Source organism: Hemitrygon akajei, chromosome 23 (assembly GCF_048418815.1).
Source record: "Hemitrygon akajei chromosome 23, sHemAka1.3, whole genome shotgun sequence".
Taxonomy (NCBI): Eukaryota; Metazoa; Chordata; class Chondrichthyes; order Myliobatiformes; family Dasyatidae; genus Hemitrygon; species Hemitrygon akajei.
In genome coordinates, this window is record NC_133146.1 from 23,227,750 (window position 1) to 23,253,883 (window position 26,134).

The window sequence follows — 26,134 nt, forward strand, 5'->3', positions numbered from 1 at the left end:
AACCCCAAGCCCCTTTGTCGATGTTCCCCAATACCCAGCCAGCCCTTTATGCAATGCTGCATAGATCCATCTTTAACGCAGTCGAACCCAACAGCTCCCTTTTCAGTGGAGCTTAACCCAATTCCAATTGCCCACCCCATCCCCTGGACTCCGCAGCGCAAACTCTCCCTGATCCAAACATCGCTGTGCGCTGCTGTTTCTTGGGTCGCCAGTAAGTTGAGCTTCACGCGTCCCGGCAGCTGCCCCGTTTATCCGGATGATCGTGTGACAACAGCCGCCTGCAGCCGCTCTTCCCGCTGGAGCTGACCCAGCCGTGTCGCTAGCATCCATCCTTCCCTACTGACCAGCCCACTCCGATCGCATCTCCTCCGGCGCTCTTCCCAGCTGTTTCTGCCCAGACTCCTGTCCTCCGAGCGACAGACCACTTCAACCGTGTGTTTATTCAAGCTCGCCGTTAGACTTGACAGCTCTGCTAAAACTTTCTGCAAACTGCAACTCAAGCCTCCTGCAGGAGCCGAACAAACGGTCGTGGTGAGTTTGATTTTACCTCTCCGCAAGTTTGTGGTAAAGGTTATCAATAAATTGTTCAGCAGCCAATAGTGAAAAAGCGCTCGGAATAAGTATTGTACTTGAATTGTCTCTCTCTAATAGGGATTGTGGAAGCAGAATACTTGACCACTGTCTGATTTATGGTAAAAGACGCACGGTCTAACAGACTTGTCTTTGTAATGTTGTTTCTCTGAACACACACACACACACACACACACACACACACACACACACACACACACACACACACACACACACACACACACACACACACACACACACACACACACACACACACACACACACACCACAGTAGGCCGAAGGCAGTATGGTTTTCTTAAGGGGAAATCTTACCTGACCAGTCTGCTGGAATTCTTTGAGGAAAGATGGGCAAAAGAGTGGGAATAAAGGTGGCCTATTCTGGTTGGCAGCTGGTGACTAGTGGTGTTCTGCAGGGGTTGGTGTTGGGACCCCTTCTTTTCACATTATATGTCAACAATTTGGATGACAGAATTGATGGTTTTGTGACTAAGTTTGCAGACGATACAAGGGTAGGTGGAAGAGCAGGTAGTGTTGAGGAAGCGGGGAGTCTGCAAGAAGGACTTAGACAGATTGGGAGGATGGGCGGATGGAATATACTGTCTGGAAGTGTATGATCATGCACTTTGGTAGAAGGAATAAAAATGTGGACAACTTTGCAAATGGGGAGAAAATTCAAAATTCTGAGGTGCAAGGGGACTGGTGAGTTCCTGTACAGGGTTCCCTACAGATTAACTAGTAGGTTAAATCAGTAGTAGGAAAGGGAAATGAATGTTGACATTCATTTCGAGAGGACTGGACTCTAAGAGCAAGGAGGTAGTGCTGAGGCTTTATAAGGCACTGGCCAGACAATACTTGGAATACTGTGAGCAGTTTTGTGCCTCATATCTGAGAAAGGATGTGCTGGTAATAGAGAGGGTCCAGAGGAGGTTCATGAGGAATGAAAGAGCTAAACTACAAGGAGCGTTTGTTGGCTCTGAGCCTTTACTTGCTGGATTTTAGAAGAATGAGGGGGATCTCATTGAAACCGATTGAATATTGAAAGACTTAGATAGAATGGATGTCTAGAGGATGTTTTCTATAGTGGATGAGTCTGGAACCAAAAGGCACGGCCTAAGAATATAGGACATCCATTTAGAACAGAGATAAGGAGGAATTTCTTTAGCCAGAGGGTGGTGAATCTGTGGAATTCATTACCGTGGACGGCTGTGGAAGGCAGGTCATTGAGTTTATTTAAAGTAGAGGCTGATGGGTTTTTGATTATTCAGGGCTTCAAAAGTTATGGAGAGAAGGTGGGAGAATGGGATTGAGAAGGATAGTAATTCAGCCATGATGAAATGGTGGAGCCGACTTGATGGGCTGAATCACCACAGTCTGCTCCTTTGACACGGTCTTAGGGTCTAATTACACACACACACACACACACACACACACACACACACACACACACACACTCACATACACACACACACACACACACACACTCACACACACAGACACACACACATACACACACACACACTCACACACACACACACACACACACACACTCACATACACACACACACACTCACACACACACACACACACACACACACACACTCACTCTCACACACACACACACACACACACACACACACACACACACACACACACACACACACTCATAGTCTGATCCGTGAAGTCTGCATTCCGGTTCACGGTCCGGTCCGTGTATTCCGAACTCCGGATCTTCTGGCTGTCCCTTGTTTCAGTTGGGCTTAATCACAGGCACCTGATGCTCGTTTTGGGGGCTGAGAATATAAGTGGCCCTGGGATCAAGTGTTGGTGCTGGTTTATCTTGTTAGTATCCTGTCCTTGTCGCTGTTGGGTAAGTCAGGCTATGTCTTTGCTGTTACCCTGTGGTTGGATCTGTCCCTTCCTGCCCTTGTCTCTGTTGGGTAAACCAGGCTGTCTTTGCTGTTAGCCTGAGGCTGGACTGTTTCCTGCCCTTCCCCTTCTTTTTGTAGCCCTTGGCTGGAGCCCCACCTGCTACACCTTATCTCAGATGTGCGTGCACACGCGCATGCACGCACACACGTGTCCTCTCCCTCTCCCACCAACAGGTACTCTCTCACTCTTCCTCTTACACAAACACCACATTGACTCCAACTCTCTCACTCTCTCACTCACCCCTGACACTCCCATGTGGACACATGCACACTGCCATTCTCTTACACAGGCAAGTACACTGAACCTCTCTCATGCAGATACAGAGACATACAGACTAACTCTCTCTTACACACGCACATTGATAAACTCTCTCTGGCACACACACTGACACTTCTCGCACAGAGACACATGGATTTGGCAGAGCTACTATGTACAGACATAAACACACAATGCCACCCACTCTGATATATTGAGAAGTATTTCTCTGTTTCCTCTTTTGGTGGTATTTCAGGCATACTTGTGGTAGTTGGACAGATGTGATCACTACTGTTCTGCACATTCTTGTGATAAGTACTAGTGCAGACTGGTGGTCATCTAGAACAAGAACAGGACAACTTTATTTATGTAGCACCTTTGATGTAGTCAAACAAAAAAATTGACACTCCAGGGTATATAAGTGACAAAGGCTTCATCCAAGGAGTAAATTGTAGATAATCTTGGCAGAGTAAAGAGGTAGAGAAGTTTAGAGGTTCTTAGCAGTTAAGAAAATGATTACTGATGATCCAGTCTGTTAATTCAGGAAGAACCATACTGACCCAATTAGATGAGTTTATCTAGGAGAGACGCATGGATTTGGAGGGATTGGAAATAAGGGTGACAATTTTGAAACTGGCGCTTGCTTAACTGGGAATGAACCTAGATCAACAAGCACAGAAGTAGTGGGGAATGGGAAAAGTGAGCTGGGAAGTGGGCACCGGAGTATGAATAAACTCAGATTTAGAAATAATAAAACAGCAGCTACCAGCTAGGTTGCATTCTGATAGTCAAGTCTAGGGGTATAACGGTGAGGTGGGGATGAAGCTGCGTGAAGGAGGTAAAGGAAAAGCCAGTGTTAGTGATGGTACCGAGATGAGATCCAAAACATCTTTGGCTCAACTGTAAGAACAAGTAGAGGAACATTATCCTTGATAGTAGTAGCAATATCACATTGATCAACATCAGGTCTATAGGAATGAGTTAAATTGAATTTGGAGGTTGAGTGTGAATGCTCTGGGCAGCTACCACCATCTTGGTAGGAAGTGGCAGTGAGGTAATATGAGAAGTTTAGATAGGGTAATTGTTGTTGCTGTTCCTTTCCATGCCTCGCGGTGCATTGGGTGGCATTTTTGCTGTTTCTTTTGCATTTTTGTCTGTAGTTTGAGGCTGATTTGCTAGCTCAAATGGAGAATGTGTAGGGAGCCGACTGGATTCAAGCCCGGGACCACTCGGTGCAGATGCCACTGCATCGCCAGCCGGCTGGCATAGGGTGACTGCCAGCATCTACTTCCCATGACAACACTGTAAACCTTGGTTTATGGTGAGAAGGAAGTTTCAAAGAAGATTTGAAGGATAATTTTTTCACATGAAGTGTAGTTGGTAGGAGGCAGGAGCAGTGACAACATTATAGAGGCATTTGTACAGGTACTTCAATGAGCTTCGATGTACAATTCAGAGAGGAATATGGAACTGATGTATGCAAGTGGGACTAATGCAGATACGTAGGTATGATGGTTGGTAAAGACATGGTGGACAAAGGACTTGTTTTTATGCATACAGATCGCTTTGTAGAAGTGGTCCACAGCAGGGGTGATTGATAAGTTTGTGGCCTAAGGTAGAAAGAGATGAGTTATATAGCTCATGTTACAGGCACGTGTAGTTCTGTAGTCCTTGAGTGAAAATTCAGAAAGTATGAAGTTAACTCATCTTCTTCTACAACCTTATCAATCACCCCATGCTGTGGACCACTTCTGGAGGTCCAAGATGCCGACTTCTACAAAGAAGGGATCCGTATGCTCCATGACCACTGGACTAAGTGTGTAAACGTAGGAAAGATAAATGTGCTAGGTTTTCTAAAACTGACTCCTTCAACCTTAGGCCACAAACTTCTCAATCACCCCTTGCACTGTGTTGAGAAAAGCATGTTAATTCTCCCTCTAAGGTAACAGGCAACCAAAGAGATCTCTCTAAGATAGCAAGCAAAATGAATAGTAAACTCTCTCAATTAGATCTGAACCTAAGACATGGTGTGGGCATTAATTTGAGGCTGAGAAAATCTAGAAATAGTTTGAGATTATTTATTTTCTGGTACTAAACGTGTAGCTCTGTAACATTGTCTGCTAGTACTTGTATTTTGTTATTTGTCTGAGCACTGAAATTTGTTTTTACTTTTGTGAGTTTAATGTAACAGTGGTTGCTTCAGCAAACCATATTATTTTGCTTAATATGAAGTCCCACTTGTAAATTTGAAGTTCATTTACATAAACTAAATTTTGCTTTATTGTTTGCAGGGAAAATGTCATCTGTGGCACAGAATGTTCCACTGAAAATGGACACAAAGGACCTCCAGATCCAAACTTTAACAGTGGAACGGCTGATTCAGCCTTTGATATTGCAGGTTGGGATTTGCAGTTTCAAAAATCAAATATCAGCACACGCACGCTGGTCTGTTGTCAAGATCTTTTATAAGCTAGAGAGGTTCGGCAGAGAAGTCCGTGAAAAGAGATAAAATTTCCAAGAACAATTCCAGCCTGGAATTGTGCTGGCCTGAAGTTGGAAAAATGTGCACTCCCACAAACTGATCTTCAGTCAATTGGAAAATCACTTTCAGTTGAAGAGCCCTTGTTCCTGTTATGGAATTAATTCTGGCTCAAGAAGTCCATCAGAAAAAGTTCCCATTTTTTTCTAATTCTGTGTTTACATTGGTGAAAAGCACCTTCTATTAGGCAGTTCCAACACCATCTGTTTGAGTTAGGCTGACAGGGATGAGAACCCAAGAAATTGCCCCTTTTCTCTGACTTATGATTGCTTTGACTGTTGGACAGTGTAAGTTTGTTGCAGAGGTATAACACATGTCTGTGATGGAAGTGTTGAGATGCCATTTTAGTATTTGATGGAGAAGAGATTGGGGTTTGGAGGTGAAGGTTGTGTCTCTAATGTGGTAACAGAAGTGATGCAGTTTGTGTCTATTGTGGCACTTGGAGATAATGATTGCTTCTCAAATGAGGAACAAGGTTAAGTTTGTATCTTTCATGGAGGGGTACCATGGAGTTTAGAGGTGCAGTCTGAGGATTTTGGGAGAGAAGGGTGGTGTATGTGTGAAGCTGGACGTATGTTTATGCTGGTGGGATGGAGGAGCAACCAGTGTCTGTGACAGAGCATTGCAGCTGAAGTTTCTAGTGATGATGGGGAATGCTGAAGATATAGGAATGAAGGTGTAGTATGGTCTTTGATAGGGAAATGGAGAGCAGTCTGGTCTGTGACAGAGGAATCAACTGTATTGTTGGATTGGGAGATGGAGTTGCAGTCAGTTTCTTTGTTCTTACAGCTAGATTTGAGTTATTCTCTGCTTTTGATTTATCTGTCAGTGGAGGTTTAAGCAAATATTTCCTTTGCAGGAGTCAAATAGAATTAATTATTTCTATGAGAATTGCATGGAATTAATTTACAAAATCTTCCCTTAGTTCACAGCCCAAGAGCACTCATTAACAGCAACATGGGGCGTGTCCCACTCATCTTGTGCAGTCAAGAGGGGCAAATAAAATTGAGAGGTTCCATTTACCTGTCTTATTATCAAGCACAAAGCCAATTCTTGTATAATCTGCAAATATAAGACATGGGAGTAGAATCAGGCCATTCAGTTCATCAAGTCTGTTCCACTTGTTTGCTGACTGTGGCTAATTTATTTTTCCTTCTCGACCCCATTCTCTTGCCTTCTCCCCGTAACCTCCGCTATCCTTACTAACCAAGAACTTAACAACCTCCACTTTAAATATACCCACTGACTTGGCCTCCACAGCCACCTGTGACAATGAATCCCTCATTATAGGGGGAATATCTATATTGTGCCCCTTACATTTAAATCCACGTCACTAATTTATGATTAGCAAAGAGCCATGTGAACCCCAGTGGTAACAATTTTCCAGTCATCAACACACAAGTCAACATTTAACCCTCTGCATCTTGCCACTAAGCTGCTCTTGGACTGAGGTTCCGCCCTCCCTGTCATGGGTTCAGTTGAATAAATTTCCGCTGCTCAGCCACAGCTCACTCGGGAACGTTGGCCATTGACAGACGTAATAGGAGGCAACTGAGGCTATGCATCTGTCCCTTCAAATACCCTTCACAGCTGGGAAAGACAACAGGAGAATGGATGGAACAAGACTCGGGTTCTGAAAACAAAATCAAATACTGATTAAGAATAAAGTGAAATTGGAGTCGGGGAAGCCACCAAGGTGAATAGTTGAAAGTCTCAAGCTGAGGTCCTTAATTTTTTCAATCTTTCCCTGATATGCATACAAGGTATCTTAAAAATGGTTTTGATTTTATCAGTGATATTGCTGACAGTGACCATTTGACTTTAAATGGGCTGTACAACCACACCATCCTGGCCATGGTCTCCATCTTATTTCAGTTTATGAAATGAATATACGATGAGCCAGAGGTATCATGTGTATGTGTATTTTAAAAATAATTGTCTCTGAGAGGCAGACAGCAATTTCCCAAATTTTCTAGTTAGCCAGTTTTCACTGGCTCTCTTGGGAGACTGTACTATCCCGTAACAAGTAAAGAATTAGAGGTTAACGAGTGTGTACAGATTGTCACTTTCAATTCTGGAATGTGGAATCTGGTTTTCGAAGTATTTATCATTCATCAAATTTATAAATTGGCACGTGGGATTTGAAGCCAGAATGTCACCGCAAAGTGAAGAGCTTTAGGTGTGTTTAATTTCTGAATATGAATGCTTCTGAAATACCATAAGGGACTTGTGGTTTTGCCTAGGAATCCATGACTCTGCCTCTGAGCTTGCTGTGACTTAGATGCTCTAATGCAATGAGGTGTTAAGGGTATGTTGGTGATGTGGCTGGATATTGCTTGCTTACGACTTGTATACGCTTTGTGACTCGCTGATAGAACAGTCACTAATGCAGAAGCAGGTCTCTGCATAGGACAGAACACGGCTGCTAGAGCTGGGAACCACGGCTTGGAAATAGAGGGTTGGCTACCTAAGATGGAGATCAGCCTTTTATTTGTCTCAGGAGGCAGCATATATTTTGAACTCTCTGCCTCAAAGGCAGTGCATGCACAGGCATAGAGCATCTACGGCAGAGATAAATGTAGTTTTGGAAAACAAGCTAGTGAAAGGTTAATGGTAGGAGAGCCTATGAAATTTAAGTTCCATTGGATCAGTCATGACATTGAATGGTGGAGCAGGCTCGAGAGGTTTTTCTGGCTCTAATTTTTACATTTAGTGGCTACTTCGTAAATATACCTAATAAAATGGCTACAGGAGCAGAATCAGTTGTGGTCTTCTGCTGCTGTAGCCCACCCACTTCAACGTTGGGCGTGTTGGGCATCTAGAGATGCTCGTCTGCATTCTTGTAACATGTGATTATTTGAGTTACTGTCACCTCTTGTCAGCTTGAACCAGACCGCCCATTCCCCTCTGACCCCTCTCTTTAAAAATGGCATTTTCACCCACAAAACTGCTGCTCCCTGGGTGATTTTTTTGTTTGTTTTTTTTTTGCACCATTCTCTGTAAACTCTAGAGACCATTGTGCCTGAAAATCCTAGGAAATCAGCAGTGTCTGAAATACTCAAACCATTCCGTTTGGCACCAGCAATCATTCTAAGGTTAAAGTCACTTTGAGCACATTCCTTCCCCATTCTGATATTTGGTCTGTACAACAACTAAACCACTTGACCATGTCTGCATGCTTTTATGATTGGCTGATTAGACATTTGCATTAATGAGCAGGTGTACAGATGTACCTAACAAAGTGGCCACTGAGTGTATGTCTCTATGACATGCCTGACAAAGCAAAGTTTTCTGCACAAACAGTGCTTCTGAAAGGTTGGGAAGAACTTACCATCCCTGACAACTCCCTCTTGGGTATTAGAATCTCCTACCCAGTCACAACCCTGACCCTCTTGCTCCTGCAGCTGGCGATGAGTTCCTCCCTACCTCAGTCCCCTACTCTCGGTTGAGTTGTTCCAATCTAAGCCCCTATGCTGATTGCTGTTGACACCACCACTTTCTCTCTTTGCCACAAGTCACCAGAGCAAGGCAGCCTTCACCTTCGATAAAAGTAGAGAATGCCAGAGTTCAGGCAGCAAATGTGGAGAGGAAAATGGAGTAAAGGTGACATGTCATTGACCATTTATCACAGCAGAGATCAGCAGGTTATAAAATGCTGAAGACGTGGTAGTGGGAGAAGAGAGCAAAAGGGAGAGATGATTCAGTTTGGCTGGTCACATTAATGCCATGGGTCCAAGAGCAGGTCAGAGACAGGTGTCCTGCAGCGAGTAGCTCACCTTCTGCTACCAGAAACCTTCTCATCTACAGAGCACAGATCAGGAGAAAGATGGCCACTCTCTGTTTGCCTAATGAGTCTCCTACCAAAACACAAGAATCCCATGTTCTCCAGGTCTTAATTCACACTCCCACCAGCACCAAGGAGGACAAATTCAGCAGGTGCATGGAAACACCAGTATCTGTGTGTCCCCTCCCAAGTGATTCACCTTCCTGTCTTGGGAATATTTCACTAGCCCTTCATCGTCACTGGGTCTTCATCCCATAACTTTCTATCCAAATCTTCGTTCCTCATGGGGCTCTAATTGCTTCACGTGGTATGATTTGGCCAGTTAAGAGTTTACAGGGTAAGCTCTGGAATATATTTGTCTGGAACTAAATACAGGGAATGGGGTACTGTTGGAAAACCCATACCATATACCATGGAAACCCAAGGACCCCGTTCAGACAGCAGGGGAGACAACATCCTATTTTCTGCCTTCCAACCCTCACCACAGTATCCACAGCATCATCCACATGGACCTTGATCTTGGAATGAAGAGGCCGTTGATATTCCTGACCATTATTCCTGTAGGAAGGAATAGAAACCATACATAACCATATAACAATTACAGCATGGAAACAGGCCATCTTAGCCCTTCCAGTCCATGCAGAACGCTTACTCTTACCTAGTCCCACTGACCCCCACTCAACCCATAATCCTCCATTCCTTCCCGGTCCATATACCTATCCAATTTTACTTTAAATGGCAATACCGAACCTGCCTCTACCAACAAATTAGTTGTTTTGATGAAACTAGCTGGGGGTAAAGAAGGCAATCGAAAATCCCTGCATAGTTTGTCTTGAAATGTCTTGGCGACGTGCTTGTAGGGAGCATGTACCTGAAAAATGCTGACGGACTGCAGACTCGCTGAAACAGTACACGGCGACTGAGATTTCACTGCAAAGCATAATTCAGCATTCAACTGGCTCAGTACCTAGTCCCGAAAGCTGGCTGGGTCAGCACCCCCAGGTTACCTACCCGATGGCAGAATGATGAGTGGATTTTGCAGGAGGTATTGAAGCCAGTTCAATGACTGGCAGTGTCAGAGATCATCTGCACCCACTGTGCGATAGCTTTGGGCTCCCTATATAAGGAAGAGTATACATGCACACTGGAAGGAGTGCAGAGAAGATGACTGAATTAACTTTGGTCAAGTGAGAGTGACTGAGGAAAGCTTGAGTAGATTGGACCTGGTTAGTAAAAGGAGAACTTTTCAGAGTGGTTGCTTCATCTCCATACTCACTGAGCTGCATAGCCCAGCGATACCTCAAACGTAAGCATTTCATCTGTGTTTTCAAATCCATCATTCACCTTGTCCTCTCACTCCTCCTGTTTCAGTGACATCCTGACCACAGTCCATGCTCTCTGTTAATTGAAACTCTGATAACCTGATATCATTCTCACTTGTTCCAGCTGCCAGAGTTGGGGACATAGAGTCATAGAGCACTACAGTACAGAAACAGGCCATTTGCCTATCAAGTCCATGCTAAACGTAGACCTGCACCTGAACCATAACCCCTCCTGTTCAGGTACTCTAGTTATCCAAACTTCTCTTAAATGCTGAAATCGAACCCATCACTTGCGCTGGCAGCTTGTTCCACACTTGCACCACCTTCTGAGTGAAGAAGCACCCTCAGGTTCCCCTTAAATATTTCACCTTTCATCCTTAACCTATGACCTCTAGTTCTAGTCTCACCTTATCTATACCCTTCAGAATTTGGTATGCCTCCATTGCATTTCTCCTCATTCTCAAGTTCATGAATTCCCTCTGAGATCACTTTGTCTCCATTGCTATCATTTCCTTCAGGTTTTCCCTTAGGGTCTAGTTCTTCGATTAAGTTTTTGTCTCCTGATCTAGCAGCTCTTTATCTGGCCTTGTGTCAACGCTTGTCTGCCAATTACAGTAACATTTCATTCATCTTCTATCCCATTGTTTGGAAATCTTAATGTTACAGCATCTGCTTCACTGGGAACCTGTCTACACATTCCCCTTCAACACACCAGGGCCCCACTCTCATTCACCCTTTAAACACATTAGGGCCTCATTCTCGTGCACCACTTTCAACACACTGGGGCTCCATTCTCACGTGCACTTTAAGTACTTCTGGTTCACAGGAATATGTACTATACTACAGTGCAGCATTTAAAACTAGCTGAATTAAATGTGTTTTGGGCATTACTAGGGTAACATATCTAGTAATCTGAAAAATCTACATGTCCAACACATCCCAGAGGGTGCCAGACGATCTAAATTTCACTGTATGTTGGTATGTTGTCTTGCAGATATTATACTGCATTAAAGATGAAATCTGCTGTTTATAATCTAGGTCACAACTTTAGTAAATTGCGTCAGAGATCCCTCAAAGAACAAGAAAGGGCGATCAAAGAGAGCCAGTGTTCTTCTAGCATCGGTGGAAGAAGCCACAAACAACCTGATTGAAAAGGGGAATCAAATTGTTGAGGACAGCACTTTTCTGAAGGAGGAACTTACTAAAGCAGTGCAGGATGTGCGTAGAGAAAGTGAGTATAATACATATAACATTTATATAGATATACCTTGCACCTTGGAATAAAGCACTTTAATGACAACCTTCTGAAGAATAATGTGTGAATTGTGAGTGGATTAACGTCTATGTGGCTTCTATGATGTGATTTAATGACTGTAATATTGTCAGGCTGCTTGTAAGATTACAAGGTGAACACACACAAAATGCAGGAGGAACTCAGTAGGCCAGGCAGCATCTATCGAGGGGAATAAACAGTCGACATTTCAGGCTGAGAACCTTCATCAGGAGCCTCTTAGGTTATAAGAGTAAGATTACAAGATATCTGATTCCAAAATTAAATCACAATGAGTGAAGCAACTGAGATGATGATATAAAGATTCTGGAGAAATTGATAAATGCTGGGAAACGTAACCTGGAACAAAATGTTTTAATTGACTATTGTGTATGTAATGCCCTGGTTAAGGTTTCTACAGCTATGCTGTAGGTATTTCATTTTAGCAGTTTTCTGCAAATGCAGTGTGTCCTGCTGGTAGAATGTTCTGGTTTCAGCTAACGATAAGAAGTCCTGCTGTTCAATTTAGGAATGTAGTGTCAGCCAATCAGGATGGTGGGATCTGGAGAAGGTTCTCGAGAGGGTGGGTGGGGAGAGATTGGGGATGGACATTTTTGGCGGGAGCTGTGGAGTGGGACAGAAGGGAAGATGTCGCAGAATGCCTTGGGAGGAAGAGTCTCCGTTACAAGAAGAGCCTTGTGCAGATGAATGGCTCCAAGGTGGTGGGCCAATACTCTTGAGAGAGAGCCAGTTTGTTCGAGATGGACTTTGAGGGAAGTTTGGACTGTGGGCTCGGTGTCGTTAGTAACTGTTATACCCAGCTTTGGAAGAGATGAGCTCCGGTGGTCACGTGCACATTTAGATGGGTCAAACTGTAATAGGCCCTTTTAAATTTTTTTTCTTTTAATGACTGTTTGATAAAACTGAAATTAGTAAATATATTTTCTGTTATTGCTTGCCGACTGATAATTGTGTATGGGCAGTATTTACACAGCATTTGCTCAAATTGAGATTCCTTTAGTTGGAACATCATGACGTTCTTGTTTGGTTGAACCCCAAATCATAGCAACCCTGGATGTATATCGTTTATGAAAGATGGTCTTCTCACCACTGATTCACGTGACTGTTATCAGAGTTAGCTAATATGTTTGCATATGACCCTGGTGAGAGGGTTCCATGTACAAGATGATAAGAGGCATCGATCGAGCGGATAGCCAAAGACTTTTTCCAAGGATGAAAATGGGAAACACTAGGGGCATAATTTTAAGGTGATTGGAGGACAGCATAGGGGTGAAGTTAGAGGTAAGTTCTTTACACAGGGCATGATGGGTGCATGGAATCCCCTGCCAGTGGTGATAAGAGACAGATACATTGGGGATATTTAAGAAACTCTACAATAGGCACACGGACAACAGAAAAACATTGAGGGCTATGTAGGAAGGAAGGGTTAGATTGATCAGAATTATTAATCAGAATCAGGATGAACATCACTGGCATATATTGTGAAATTTGTTGTTTTGTGGCAGCAGTACATTGCAATGCATTGTAATAAAAACTATAAATAACAATAGGACATATTTATTAAAAAAATTAAATTAAATAAGTAGTGCAAAAAGTGAGGGGGAAAATACTGAGGAAATGTTCATGGGTTCATTATCTATTCAGAAATCTGATGGTGGAGGGGAAGCTGCTGTTCCTGAAATGTTTAGTGTGCGTCTTCAGGCTCCTGTACCACCACCTTGATGGTAATCATGAGAAGACGGTCCTTAATGATGGATGCCGCCATTTTGAGGCTCTGCCTTTTGAAGATGTCCTTGAAGCTGAGGAGGCCAGTGCCCATGATGGAGCTGACTGAGTTTACAACTTGCTGCAGCTTTTCCCGATCCTGAGCAGTAGCCCCTCCGTACCAGACGATGATGCAACCAGTTAGAATGCTCTCCATGGTACATCAGTACAAATCTGTAAGTCTCTTGGAGACAAACCAATTCTCCTCAAACTCTTAATGAAATACAGACTAGCTGCTGTCACGCTTTCTTTGTAATTGCATCAATATGTTGGGCCCAGGATAGATCCTCAGAGATGTTGATACCCAGGAACTTGAAACTGCTCATCTTTTCCATTCTTGATCCCTTGACAAGGTCTGGTGTGTGTTCTCTTGATGTCACCCTCCCGAAGTCGACCATAAATTCCTTGTTCTTAGTGACATTGAGTGCCAGGTTGTTGCTGTGACTCCACTCAACCAGCTGACCTATCTCTCTTCTGTATGCCTCCTCGTCACCTTCTGCAATTCTGCCAACAATAGTTGTGTCATTGGCAAATTTATAGATGGCATTTGAGGTGTGCCTAGTCACACAGTTGTGTGTGTATAGCCAACAGAGCAGATGACTAAACACACAATCTTGAGGTGCGTGAGCCAGCATTGATTGTCAGTGAGGAGGAGATGTTATTTCTGATCCACAGTGAGCAAGTCAAGGATCCAGTTGCAGAGGGAGGTAAAGAAGCCCAGGTTTTGGAGCTTGTTGATTAAGACTGAGGGTATGATTGTGTTGAACACTGAGCTGTAATCAATAAACAGCAGTCTGTTGTAGGCATTACTAATGTACAGTTGATCCAAAGCCGAGTGGAGAGCCAGTGAGATTGCATCAGCAGTAGACCTAGTGTGGCAGTAGACAAATTGCAGTGGGTCCACGTGCTTGCTTAGGCAAGAGTTGCTTCTGGCCATGACCACCCTCGCAAAGCACTTCATCACGGGAGATGTGAGTGCCAGTGGGCGATAGAGTAGTTAAAAGGTCGGCACAACAGTTTGTTGAAGGGCCTGTACTGTGCTGTAATGTTCCATGTTCTATGTTAATTCATCAGCACTTGTCCTACAGGATACGCACAGATTCATCCACGGTTCTGTCATTGTCAGTGCAAAATGTGCTGTTTATTGCCATACTGACTGCCTACAACTGATTGTGTTAAGTTCCAGTTGAAATTGCTAGTGATAATTAAATCCATGCCTGCAAATCTTAAAGGAGAGGTTAGTCTTTGCAGGTCTTATGGAGAAAGTAAATACTATTGTTGCTCATAATGGTGCCACATCCTCAAAATGGCTTATGGCTACATCCAGCACATGATGTAAAACTCCTGCAGATGCTGGAACTCTGAAATAAAATACAGAAAATGTCATAAACACTTAGAAGGTTTGGCAGCATCCGTGGAGATAGAAAGTTATCCTAAACTCTAGGACCTAGAGGGATAGAGGGTTCCCACTGCCCTCTGTAAGGAGTTTGTACGTTCTTCCCATGACCGTGCGAGTTTCCTTTGGTTGCTCTGGTTTCCTTCCATATTCCAAAGACACATGAGTTAGTAGGCTAATTGGTCAAAAGGGTGTAATTGAGTGGCGTGGATTTGTTGGACCAGAAGGTCCTGTTACCATGCTGTAATTCTATAATAATAGAACTGCATTGAAGATCAATGACACCAACTCTCAAGCCTGTAACATCTTTCACCAAGAAGATAAAGGCAGCAGGTCCCCTTCCAGCTAATAAACCATCCGGACTTGGAAATACATTTCTGCTCATCTTTTTGACACTAGGTCTAAACCTTGGATCTGCCCTTGCAGAGAATAGCGGAAATGCATTCACTAGCAGGACTAGAGTGCTTTAAGAGGCACCTTCTCAAAGAAAATTAGGGATAGCCTGAAAATGCTGGTGTCACCAGTAAGATTTACAGCAGTGGATAATCACTGAAATGAAGTTAACCAATCGCTTTCACCTTGACCAGGGGCATCAGCTTGAGCTCTGTATCACAATGAAGATCCGTCTGCTTTTGTTGTGCTTAGCTCAAAGCACTTTGCTGCCCATGTCAGGAACTTGGCACGGTAATATGAATTTCTTTCTGCAGCAAGGGCTGAAATATGACCAGCCTGCACATATTGCTAAATATAACTGCTATTGCAGTCAGTTTGTTGGAGATAGGAGTTGTGGGTAGGGCACAGATCCAGTCTGGAATGCAGTAAGTTGTCTGGTTTCCTCAATCACAGTGAAGTGGAGCTTCTCAGAAACTAAAGGAGCAGATAGTTTCCCCTAAGTGGGCGAGCTTGAACCTGCTCTTTCCCAAGTGACCTTGTGATTCATCAGCCTAGACATTCTATTGCACAGCACCATGCTGGTATGCACCACGACCGTTGTTAGACAACATTTCAAAACATATTTGCAAAATGTGTGAATGTCTCTTTAGCTCCATGTTGTTTATAATGAACTAACACATAGAGCTGCTTGAAAACATACAGGGGCGAGCTAAAATACGTGACTCAACCACTTCCCTGGCTTTCATTCATATGTGCGACCCATGGTACCATTATCTGCTCAGAACCAAAACCAGAAACTGTTGGAAATTCTTAGCAGACCAGTCAACATCTGTGGTTAAAGAGATAACTTCAATCATTTCATGTTGACCGCCTTCTTCAGAAGCTACTTTCACGAGGCATGTGAAGCCTGTATTGCCATAAGGTCCAGGGGTACGGCTTTTTCTGGCTGCCAGAACATGTGGTTGCTGCTACAAGTAGTTCAAGTGGCTTCAGCCATTCCCGACACTCCCACACCGAGCCTCCAACCTGGGAACGATCCACCATTGGGCTCATCTACAAGGAGCACTGCCAGAAGAAAGCAGCATCCATCATCAAGGATTCCAGTATCCAGGTCATACTCTCTTCTCACTGCCATCAGGCAGGAAGTACAGGAGCCTTGGGCCCAACAACACCAGGTTCAGGAAAAGTTATTACCCTTCAGTCATCAGTCTCCTAAACAAATATGGATAACTTCACTCACTTCAACACTGAACTGATTCCACAAACTATGGACTCACTTTCAAGGACTCTACAACACATATTGTCAGTATGTATTTATATATCAATCTGTCTGTTAATCTGCTTATCTGTCTGTCTATCTTTATCTGTCCATCTATCTAGTATCTATCTACCTGTCTGTCCATCTATCCAAGTCCTGATGAGGGCTCTCAGCCTGAAACTTTGACTGCTTATTCATCTCCATAGATGCTGCCTGACCTGGTGTGTTCCTCCAGCAACTTGTGCCTGTGTTGCTTTGGATTTTCAGCATCTGCAGCACTTCTTGTGTTTGTCTATCTGATGCACCATCAATAACTCTGAGACTGGAAGTGAATGATAGGCTTTTATTAGCAGCAAAAAGGGAGCATGACATCGGGAGGAGTGGTGCCCCAATTGCCTTTATACAGGGGTCTGTGGGAGGAGCCACAGGAGCAGTCAGCAGAAGGGCGTGTCCAGACAGGTATACATAGTTTACCACATTTACCCCTCCTTTGTTTTAAAAGAGAGTCCCACGGGGCGAAGTTTCTTACAAGTATATTTACAGGTCAAGTCTATCAGGCGGTTGAGTCTGTCGCTGTGATCTACGTAGCACCGGTGGTGATTGTGCTGGCTCCGGCCTGACTTGAGGTGCCAGCCTGTTAGGCATCAGTAACCCCTCATGCCAGTGCGTGTCGCCCGGTGTGGGAGTGTCGTGAGGAGTCTGTGTAGGGCTTGGCGTGCACGGTGTCTCGTGGGTATATACATTGGTGGGTACGGCGTTCATAGTCACCGGGGAGTGTTTGGGGTAGGGGTCTGGTGCTCCTGCAGGCGCCAGGTCACGGATGGAGACCATGTCCTCCCGCCCATCAGGTAAGACCACGTAGGTGTACCGGGGGTTTGCATGAAGTAGGTGAACCCTCTCAACCATCGGGGAGTACTTATTGCTCCTCGCATGTTTCCGGAGTAGTACTGGCCCTGGGGACGTCAGCCAAGCTGGTAGGGTGGTCCCAGTGGCAGACTTCCTGGGAAAAGAAAAGAGTCACTCATGAGGGGTGGCATTGGTGGACAGGGAGTGGATAGAGTGGAGTGCCTCGGGGAGGACCTTGCGAGCTGGTGTGGAGCGCTTTGGTCGAGGGTCACGGAGGCCAGGGTTGAATCTCTGTCTTGGTGCCTGGTTAGCACCCGTGGGTTGGAGGTGAGGTGAGGTGGCACCGACAAAGATGGTGACCCCCATGCCTCACACGCGGCGTTGCTCGACCCCGCTCGCAGTTTGGACTTACAGGCCTTGGCGAAGTGGCCCTTCTTTCTGCAGCTGGAACAGGTTGCTTCTCGGGCCAGGCAGCGTTTTCGGGGGTGCTTCTCGAGTCCGCAGAAGTAACAGTTCGTGGACTTGCGACCGGCAGCAGCTGTGGTCGATTCACCGGTGGGTTGCGGGGTCTGCAGCGTCCATGAGGCCGGCGGGAGATCGCGTGCCTGGACAGCGTCAGCGTTGTGCAGAGCGGCCTCCAGCAGGTTGGCCAGCTCGATCGCCGACTGTAAGGTAAGATCGGTGTGTTCCAGCAGCCGCTGGTGCACGTACACTGACCTGATCCCTGTAACGAAGGCGCATCTTACTAGGAGCTCTGCATGCTGTTCCGCCGTCAGCACCCGGCAATCGCAGGCCCGCACGAGTGTCTGTAGGGCCCAGACAAACTCAGCACTCGACTCTCCGGCCCGCTGCTGCCATGTCGCTAAGCGATGTCTTACATAGACGGTGTTTACCGGCCGTAGGTATTGTCTTTTGAGGGCATCCATCATGCTCTAGTAGTCTGTTTGGTCCCTGATCATGGAGTAGACCCTTGGACTGATCCTGGAGAGGAGAACTCTGCTCATTGTGGCAGGTTCGGTCACGTGAATCAACTCCAGGTACGATTTGAAGCATGCTAGCCAGAGTTCAAAAGCATTGCCGGCTTCCTGGGATTGAGGGTCGAGATCCAATCTGTCGGGTCGTAAAATGCTCTCCACGTTTTAAAATTGCTGTTAATAAAATTGATGCACCATCAATAACTCTCGGAGACTGGAAGAGAACGATAGGCTTTCATTAACAGCAAAAAGGGAGCACTACATCTCGAAGACTGAGGGAGGAGCAGTGCCCCAATCGCCTTTATACAGGGGTCTGTGGGAGGAGCCACAGGAGCAGTCAGCAGAGGGGTGTGTCCGGATGGGTATACATAGTTTACCACACTATCTATCTTTCTACTTATCTCTCTGTCCATTCATCTATCTTTCTATCTGTCCGTCTGTCCGACCATCTGATCAACAGATTTCTTTTGCATTTGCACAGATTGTTTTCTTTTGCAAGTTGAATGTCAGTCATTGTTTGTGTGCACTTTTTCATTGATTCTATTACATTTCTTTGTCCTGCTGTGAATGCCCACAAGAAAATGAATCTCAAGATGTATATGGTGACCTATACATACTTTGATGATAAATTTAACCATATAACAATTACAGCATGGAAACAGGCCATCTCGGCCCTTCTAGTCCGTGCCGACGCTTACACTCACCTAGTCCCACTGGCCCGCACTCAGCCCATAACCCTCCATTCCTTTCCTGTCCATATACCTATCCAATTTTGCTTTAAATGACAATACCGAACCTGCCTCTACCACTTCTACTGGAAGCTCGTTCCACACAGCTACCACTCTGAGTAAAGAAATTCCCCCTTGTGTTACCCTTAAACTTTTGCCCCCTAACTCTCAAATCATGTCCTCTTGTTTGAATCTCCCCTACTCTCAATGGAAAAAGCCTATCCACGTCTACTCGATCTATCCCCCTCATAATTTTAAATACCTCTATCAAGTCCCCCCTCAACCTTCTACGCTCCGAAGAATAAAGACCTAACTTGTTCAGCCTTTCCCTGTAACTTAGGTGCTGAAACCCAGGTAACATTCTAGTAAATCTTCTCTGTACTCTCTCTGCTTAGTTGATATCTTTCCTGTAAGACCAGAACTGCACACAATACTCCAAATTCGGCCTTACCAATGCCTTGTACAATTTTAACATTACATCCCAACTCCTATACTCAATGCTCTGATTTATAAAGGCCAGCATACCAAAAGCTTTCTTCACCACCCTATCCACATGAGATTCCACCTTCAGGGAACTATGCACCATTATTCCAAGATCACTCTGTTCTACTGCATTCTTCAATGCCCTACCATTTACGATGTATGTCCTATTTGGATTATTCCTACCAAAGTGTAGCACCTCACATTTATCAGCATTAAACTCCATCTGCCATCATTCAGCCCACTCTTCTAACTGGCCTAAATCTCTCTGAAAGCTTTGAAAACTTACTTCATTATCCACAACACCACCTACCTTAGTTTACTTTACCTCAATCCTGTTCCCAGCAGGGACGTCCTGCACGAGACAATCTGAAGATGCTGGAAATCCAAAGCAACACACGCTAAATGCTGGATGAAGGATCTTGGCTTGGAACGTTGACTGCTTACTCTTTTCTGTTGATGCTGCCTGGCCTGCTGAGTTCCTCCAGTATTTTGTGTGATACTTCCTTTCCTCCCACCAAACCTTTTCCTATTTGTAACATCCCTTTGGTCTTGAGTGCAATTGAATTCTGAAACACAGGGATCAGAGAGAAACATTAATCGAGACACTTCTTGTGCATGCAAAGCAAGACTTTCCAGCACCAAACAGGCTCCTGGGCATTATCCAACAGATATGTAATACTCCCTTGTTCCGGTGTGAAAGCAGAATTCAAGTGAATCCTAATGTAAGCTGAGTGATTTATAACCGCTCTGTACTGAGTTTAAGATGGACGCCCTAGAATACTGGTTGAAATCCTACTGATTTAAACTCTGACATCAGACTCAAAAATAGTAGTGATTTTTGCACTATGATTGTATACAGTTGAGATCCAGCATTGGGACTGTACACTTATGACTGTGAGGCTAAGGACAGCTCCAATGCCATATTTAAGTTTGCTGACAACGCTGCTGTTTTTGGCCAAATCAAAGGTGGTGATGAATCAGCATATAGGAGTGAGACTGAGAACCTGGCTGAGTGGTGCCACAACAACAATCTCTCACTCAATGTCAGCAAGACCAGGGAGATGATTGTTGACTTCAGGAGGAGGAAATCAGAGATCCATAAGCCAGTCCTCATTGGGGGATCAGAGGTGGAGAGGGTCAGTAGCTTTAATTTCTTTGGTGTTCGCATTTCAGAGGACCTGTCCTGGGTCCAACATGTAAGTGCCATTATGAAGAAAGCACAGCAGCATCTCTAATTTCTTAGAAGTTTGTGAAGATCTAGCATGTCATCTAAATCTTTGACAAAGAGTTGTACATGTACGGTGGAGAGAATATTGACTGGCTACATTACAGCCTGGTAGGCCCTTGAACGGAAAATCTTATAAAAGTAGTGGATACAGCCCAGTGCATCAAGGGTAAAGTCCTCCTCACCATCGAGCACAGCTACATGACAAGCTGTCACAGGGAAGCAGCATCCATTGTCAGGGACCCCCACATCCAGGCCATGCTGTCTTCTCACTGCTGCCATTAGGAAGAAGGTACAGGAGCCTCAGGACCCACACCAGATTCGTGAGCAGTTATTACCCCTCAGCCATCAGGTTCTTGAAGCAGAGGGGATAACTTCACTGTTTCACTCAAATGTTTCCACAACCTATGGACTCACTTTACATGTCTTTTGTACATTGTTGTTTTTCCATCCTGTTGAGTGTGATCTTCCAATGATTCTATTGTGTTTCTTCGCATTTGCTGTAAATGCCCACATTCAGGGTTGTATTTGGTGACATGTATGTACCTTGATAATAAGTTTACTTTGAACTTTGAAATTTTGGGAAACCTGGAATTCAGCCTCTCTTGAATTAAACACTGTATGTGGTACTCCTGATTCAGCCTATTGAAATGTGTTGTACTTTGTGTGCCAAACATCCACACAATTTGCAGGATTTTTAATGTTCTCCTGTAATTTGTAGGTGCCCGCCTTCATATTGTTTATCCCACCTCATCCACGATCAATGTAGCATCATCTGCAACAGTGTTTCTGACACCAAAGTTGACATCATTAATATAAATTGTGAAAAACAGTACCCTAAGCACTATTCCCTGTGAGACATTCCCACTTACTTCTACCACTCTACTTTCTGTCCTGAAGCCAGCAGGCAATCCATTCTGTTGCTGTTGCTTGACTCCACATTCTCTGACCATTCATTAGTCTGTTAAAGACCTTTTGAAAATTGAGGTAATTTAAATCTATCACATTATCATTGTCTTCTCTCTATTACATCCTTAAATTGTCAAGGAAGTTTAATGACCAAGAATTTCCCCTTTTGAAGTTGAGTCTAACTATTTACGATTATACTTCCTGCTTCTGGATGTTCTTCTATTCTTTCCTCTGCAAATATCAAGCAGTAGCAAATCAAGGGAGCTGAACTCACTGTGTTGTTTCAAAGACGTTTCGCCACTCATCTGAGAGGCTTCTTCAGTTCTGATCCATGGTGGGTAGTTTTCTGGCTTATAAACTCTGAGTTGTTTAAAGGTATAGCAATCACATGAGGGTCGTTAAGAGTCGCAGAGCGAATGAGAGAGGGTCTTTAGTCTTTGTATGAATGGAAGTGTAGTGGAGGGTAGGGTAGAGATGTTAGGACTGCATTGTAAGTGACTGATAGGTGGTGTCATACCCCACCCCACTTCTGTTCAGGGATGGGTTTTCCAATTTGACAACGATGGCTTCTTTAACCACTCTATCAAACCACCTGTCCTCCCTGTCCAAAATGTCATCAAAGGAGTGTCCCTTGTCCTTCAGGTGTAGATGTACAGCTGAGTCTTGACCTGAGGTGTAAATATTTTTCCTTTCTCCATGTTAGTGCTGAGATGTTGGCATCAGAGTTTTGTGTGTGGACATGTAGTGAATGGTGGAAATCCGATATCAGAAATGATTGGGGGGGGGGGCGCAATTAACATCATCGAGCAAGATGCACACTTGACCAGGGAGTTTAATATCAAATGTTGACAGGGAGACAGAGGGTTCCATTCATAAGGAAATAGGGATGATGGTAGTCCTGGATTTCCTGGCTATCAACAGCGTGAGGAAGAATGGCTCTATTCTGCTCGCAGCTCCCTTGAGCTACTGGATTTCCCAAGGCTCTGGAAAACTGACCTACAAATTCTAGATACAATAAATTGATTCAAAAGAATATGCTCTCTAAAATTACTGGTCACCTTGTCTCTCGAGTGTAGGATTGCCTGGTGCATTCATTTGTACAAGTGTGTGTGCTTGCGTGTGTTAAGTACACGTGGAAAGACTGGTTTGTATTACAGGGGTGAGAGTTGATGCCTTTGAAAGTGAATGTCGTGTTGCTGGCTTTGCTGTCTTTTTTTGCTTATGCAAGCAGCAATACAAAGGTACCTGAGCCAATAATACTCTGTGGATTAAATTCATGGCATTTCTATGGCAGTATGATAAATCTACCATTATAGTATCTATATACTAGAATCGACTTAGACATATCACTGGCTTGATGGAAAGAATTTTAACATAATTTGCTTGTAGCACACTGGACATGATTTAACTCTACATTGAAAACGGCAGGGTGTAGTATTGGGAGTGGCATCAAACCAGTGTGATGCCTACCCAGTCCCATGAATCTCCACCTTATGAGTTAGATTAAAAAGGAGCCTATAATTGTGGAATCCAAGTCACCCTTGCCCATCCGTCAACTGAAGCTAGCCAAAGAACCTCAAATGTTTAGAGTCAGTTGCTTAGTGAACATCCTGGCAATCCAAGTCATCAATAAGGAGTTCTCAGAGGAAGAAGCAATGAATAATGAGCAGAGCTGTTGCTTATTCAATCTCCCACCAGATCCATGCTGGAACATAGAACAATACAACATGGGAAAGGGTCCTTCAGCCCACAGTGGCTATGCTGAATGTGATGCCAAATTGAATCGTATCTCTTCCGCCTGCACATGATTCATATCCATTCATTCTCTGGACATTCATGTGTTTGCCAAAAAGGCTCTTAAACACAACTATTGTATCTGCTTCTGCCACTTTCTCTGGCAGTCTGATCCAGACTCCTACCACTCACTGTGTAAAAATATTGCCTCACATATTTTCTTCAAACTTCCCCCCCTCTCATGTTAAATGTTTGTACTTTAGAAGAAGTAGGCTTTAAACTCATTGCAAAGTTGGGTGCAGGACTGCTCTGTGCTTGTTAATGTTGCAGAGTGAGTCACGGTCAGCCCCACCAGTACCCCAGTAGTTTGTCATCCATTTCCATTAGCCCCCTTCAGTAGGATAAGTTATCAATAGTCATTAGGTGTATTTAAGACAGAGGTTGATAGAGTCTTGATTATTCAGGCCCTTAAGGGATATGGGGAGAAAGCAGGAGATTGGGGCTGAGAGAGAAATGGATCAGCCATGATAAAATGGCGGAGCAGACCTGATGGGCCAAATGGCCTAATTCTGCTCCTATATCTTATGATCTTGCGTATATCCTTATTTGAGTCTTCTGCAGAAACCCATCTGCGACTTCATCCCATAGCAAGCTGGCAATACGCAGTTTTGACTGCTAACCTTGGTATCCAGTGACTTGCCTAACGCCAGTCTTACTGACTTTTAATTTCCATACATCACCAAGATCTAATCTGCTGGTTGGGAGTATTTAACTGAATAGCAGTGTATTTTCATCTTCACTGTCTATCTGCTCAGTACCAGAGCTTAAACAGGCTATCATTCTGTGCTGATGTAGGGTCTGTACCTGAACCGTTGACATTTCCTCCTCCCACCATCCCCCTAACAGATGCTGAGTTCCTCCAGGCAGATTGTTTATGCCTTCAGATTCTAGCACTTGCTGTTTCTTATGTCTTCCATTTGTGGTTGTCTGAAAGAAGAAAGGCACAGCGGTTGGATTAGATATGAGTATTTAGCTTTTCTGCTGACAAGTTCTGTACGTTGCTTCTTCTTGGGCCGTATTTAAGGACTGAGGGTGACTCACGCCGGTCTGTGGGTTCTGAGGTGGTTCATGAGGACATGCAGGCACCGTTCCACAGATGGGACAGGAGATGGCCGATGGGTGGATGGGTAAGTAGTTTGTGAGGTAGTATACCTCTCCTACTTGATCCAGATGCATGGCTCTTATTACTGTGTCAAATGGGCCTTCTCCGCTCCACTGGTGTCTAGCATTTCTGCCTCTGTGGTCACTTGTCACCCAGTGCTGCATCGCTTTGTCAAGGGAACGTGCTTGTGGATACAGTTGGGTGGTTAGGTTTTCATGCCTGAATATTCAATGATGCATGCAAGTTGTATGAGTTGGCGAGAGGCTTGTAGCAGTGAGACGGTGCAGTGGAGCTTGAAGATATTCATTGACTGAGCCTCTGCAACCCTCTTGTGTAGAGAATTCATAAGATGCTGTTACCTCACAGGAGAGGAGATTTCATCTTATTTCTCTTCTGAACTTCTGACTTCCTTGTATTGTGACAGTGATCCATGGCTCCAGACATCTCAGACAGTACAAATATTTTGTTTTATCTAGCATGTTAAACTCCTTGAGAATTTAATTTGATTCAAGAGGATCAGAATCTCTAGTGTATAATGGGGAAACTGCATCATGACCACATGGTAACGTTTCTTCAATATTTTTTCTTGGTTCAGCTTAGAGATTCAGATTAATTTATTTATCACACATACATCAAAACACGCAGTGAATATGCCGTTTGCGTTATCAACTAACGCAACCTAAGTACGTGCTGGGGGCAGCCACACATTCTGGCTCTGACATTGCATGCCCACTGTGTTCAGCAGAACACCAGCAACAAAACAGCAATAACAGGTCAACAGCAAGAACACAACCCATCAAAACAACTCCTTTCCTCCCTCCCACAGACAGTCCTTCAACCCAGGGCAGGGCACCTCTGGGCCTCCAGTGTCCAGTGGACTCATGGACACACAGGTACCAGGCCTCCAGCTTCCCCAGGGGATTCACACTTGCAGACCCAGAGCTGTGGCTATTATGCCGTGACTTCTGATTGACCTTTGGTCTTTGACCTTCTGTGCTGTACAGTGCTGTAATTCTACGATATTTTCTCTTGGTCGTCATTATTCCAAGTAGACCATGTCCTGCAAAAACCAGCCTGAAGGTTCCATCAGCTGTCGAGACCCTTACCCTCTGTGCATAATATTAAATGCCCTATTTCTAGAAATAGGGCATTTAATCCAGAATGCCTGTCGGCTGTAATGCACATCCTTTCACAAAAGTAATGTGAGGTACTGCAGTTTAGCATTAACTGGTACAAACTGATCAAGGTACTGGGCACTCCTTCCTGCCTAGTGGTGCAGTTAGCTCTGAATACACACAGCAATCATATCATTGAGCAGACAGCAGGTAAAGAAATAGGCTTTGGCCAGTGACATCTGCGCTTTAACAGTTCTCCAACCTAGCCTTCTTCCTTCAAGCTTCTAAGCTTACGCCTTAGAACCTGTACCATACCATAGAGATTCTGCCCTTTTCGAACCACTCTTTGTGGTGGAGGTGAATATGTAATCACAATATATCAAAGGAGTGATGGAAAAAATTGTCTAATATTTATCACTGATCGAGCATCAGATAA

The 26,134-nt window shown here is 44.3% G+C and overlaps 1 protein-coding gene across 7 annotated transcripts in view; it reads left to right on the plus strand.

Moving 5' to 3' along the window:
• Nucleotides 1-259: 259 nt before the first annotated feature.
• LOC140715275 (catenin alpha-3-like) overlaps nucleotides 260-26,134 on the plus strand; it is a 1,577,100-nt gene continuing 1,551,225 nt past the window's right edge. For 6 of the 7 annotated variants that reach the window (XM_073027216.1, XM_073027218.1, XM_073027219.1 and 3 more), the window contains exons 1-3: nucleotides 260-531; nucleotides 5,067-5,173; nucleotides 11,459-11,651. In XM_073027216.1, the coding sequence (XP_072883317.1) occupies nucleotides 5,072-5,173; nucleotides 11,459-11,651 (295 nt within the window). In that variant the 5' untranslated portion in view covers nucleotides 260-531; nucleotides 5,067-5,071. Of the gene's footprint in view, nucleotides 532-2,387; nucleotides 2,459-5,066; nucleotides 5,174-11,458; nucleotides 11,652-26,134 lie in introns of those variants that run through there. The other variant, XM_073027217.1, reaches the window with a different exon arrangement.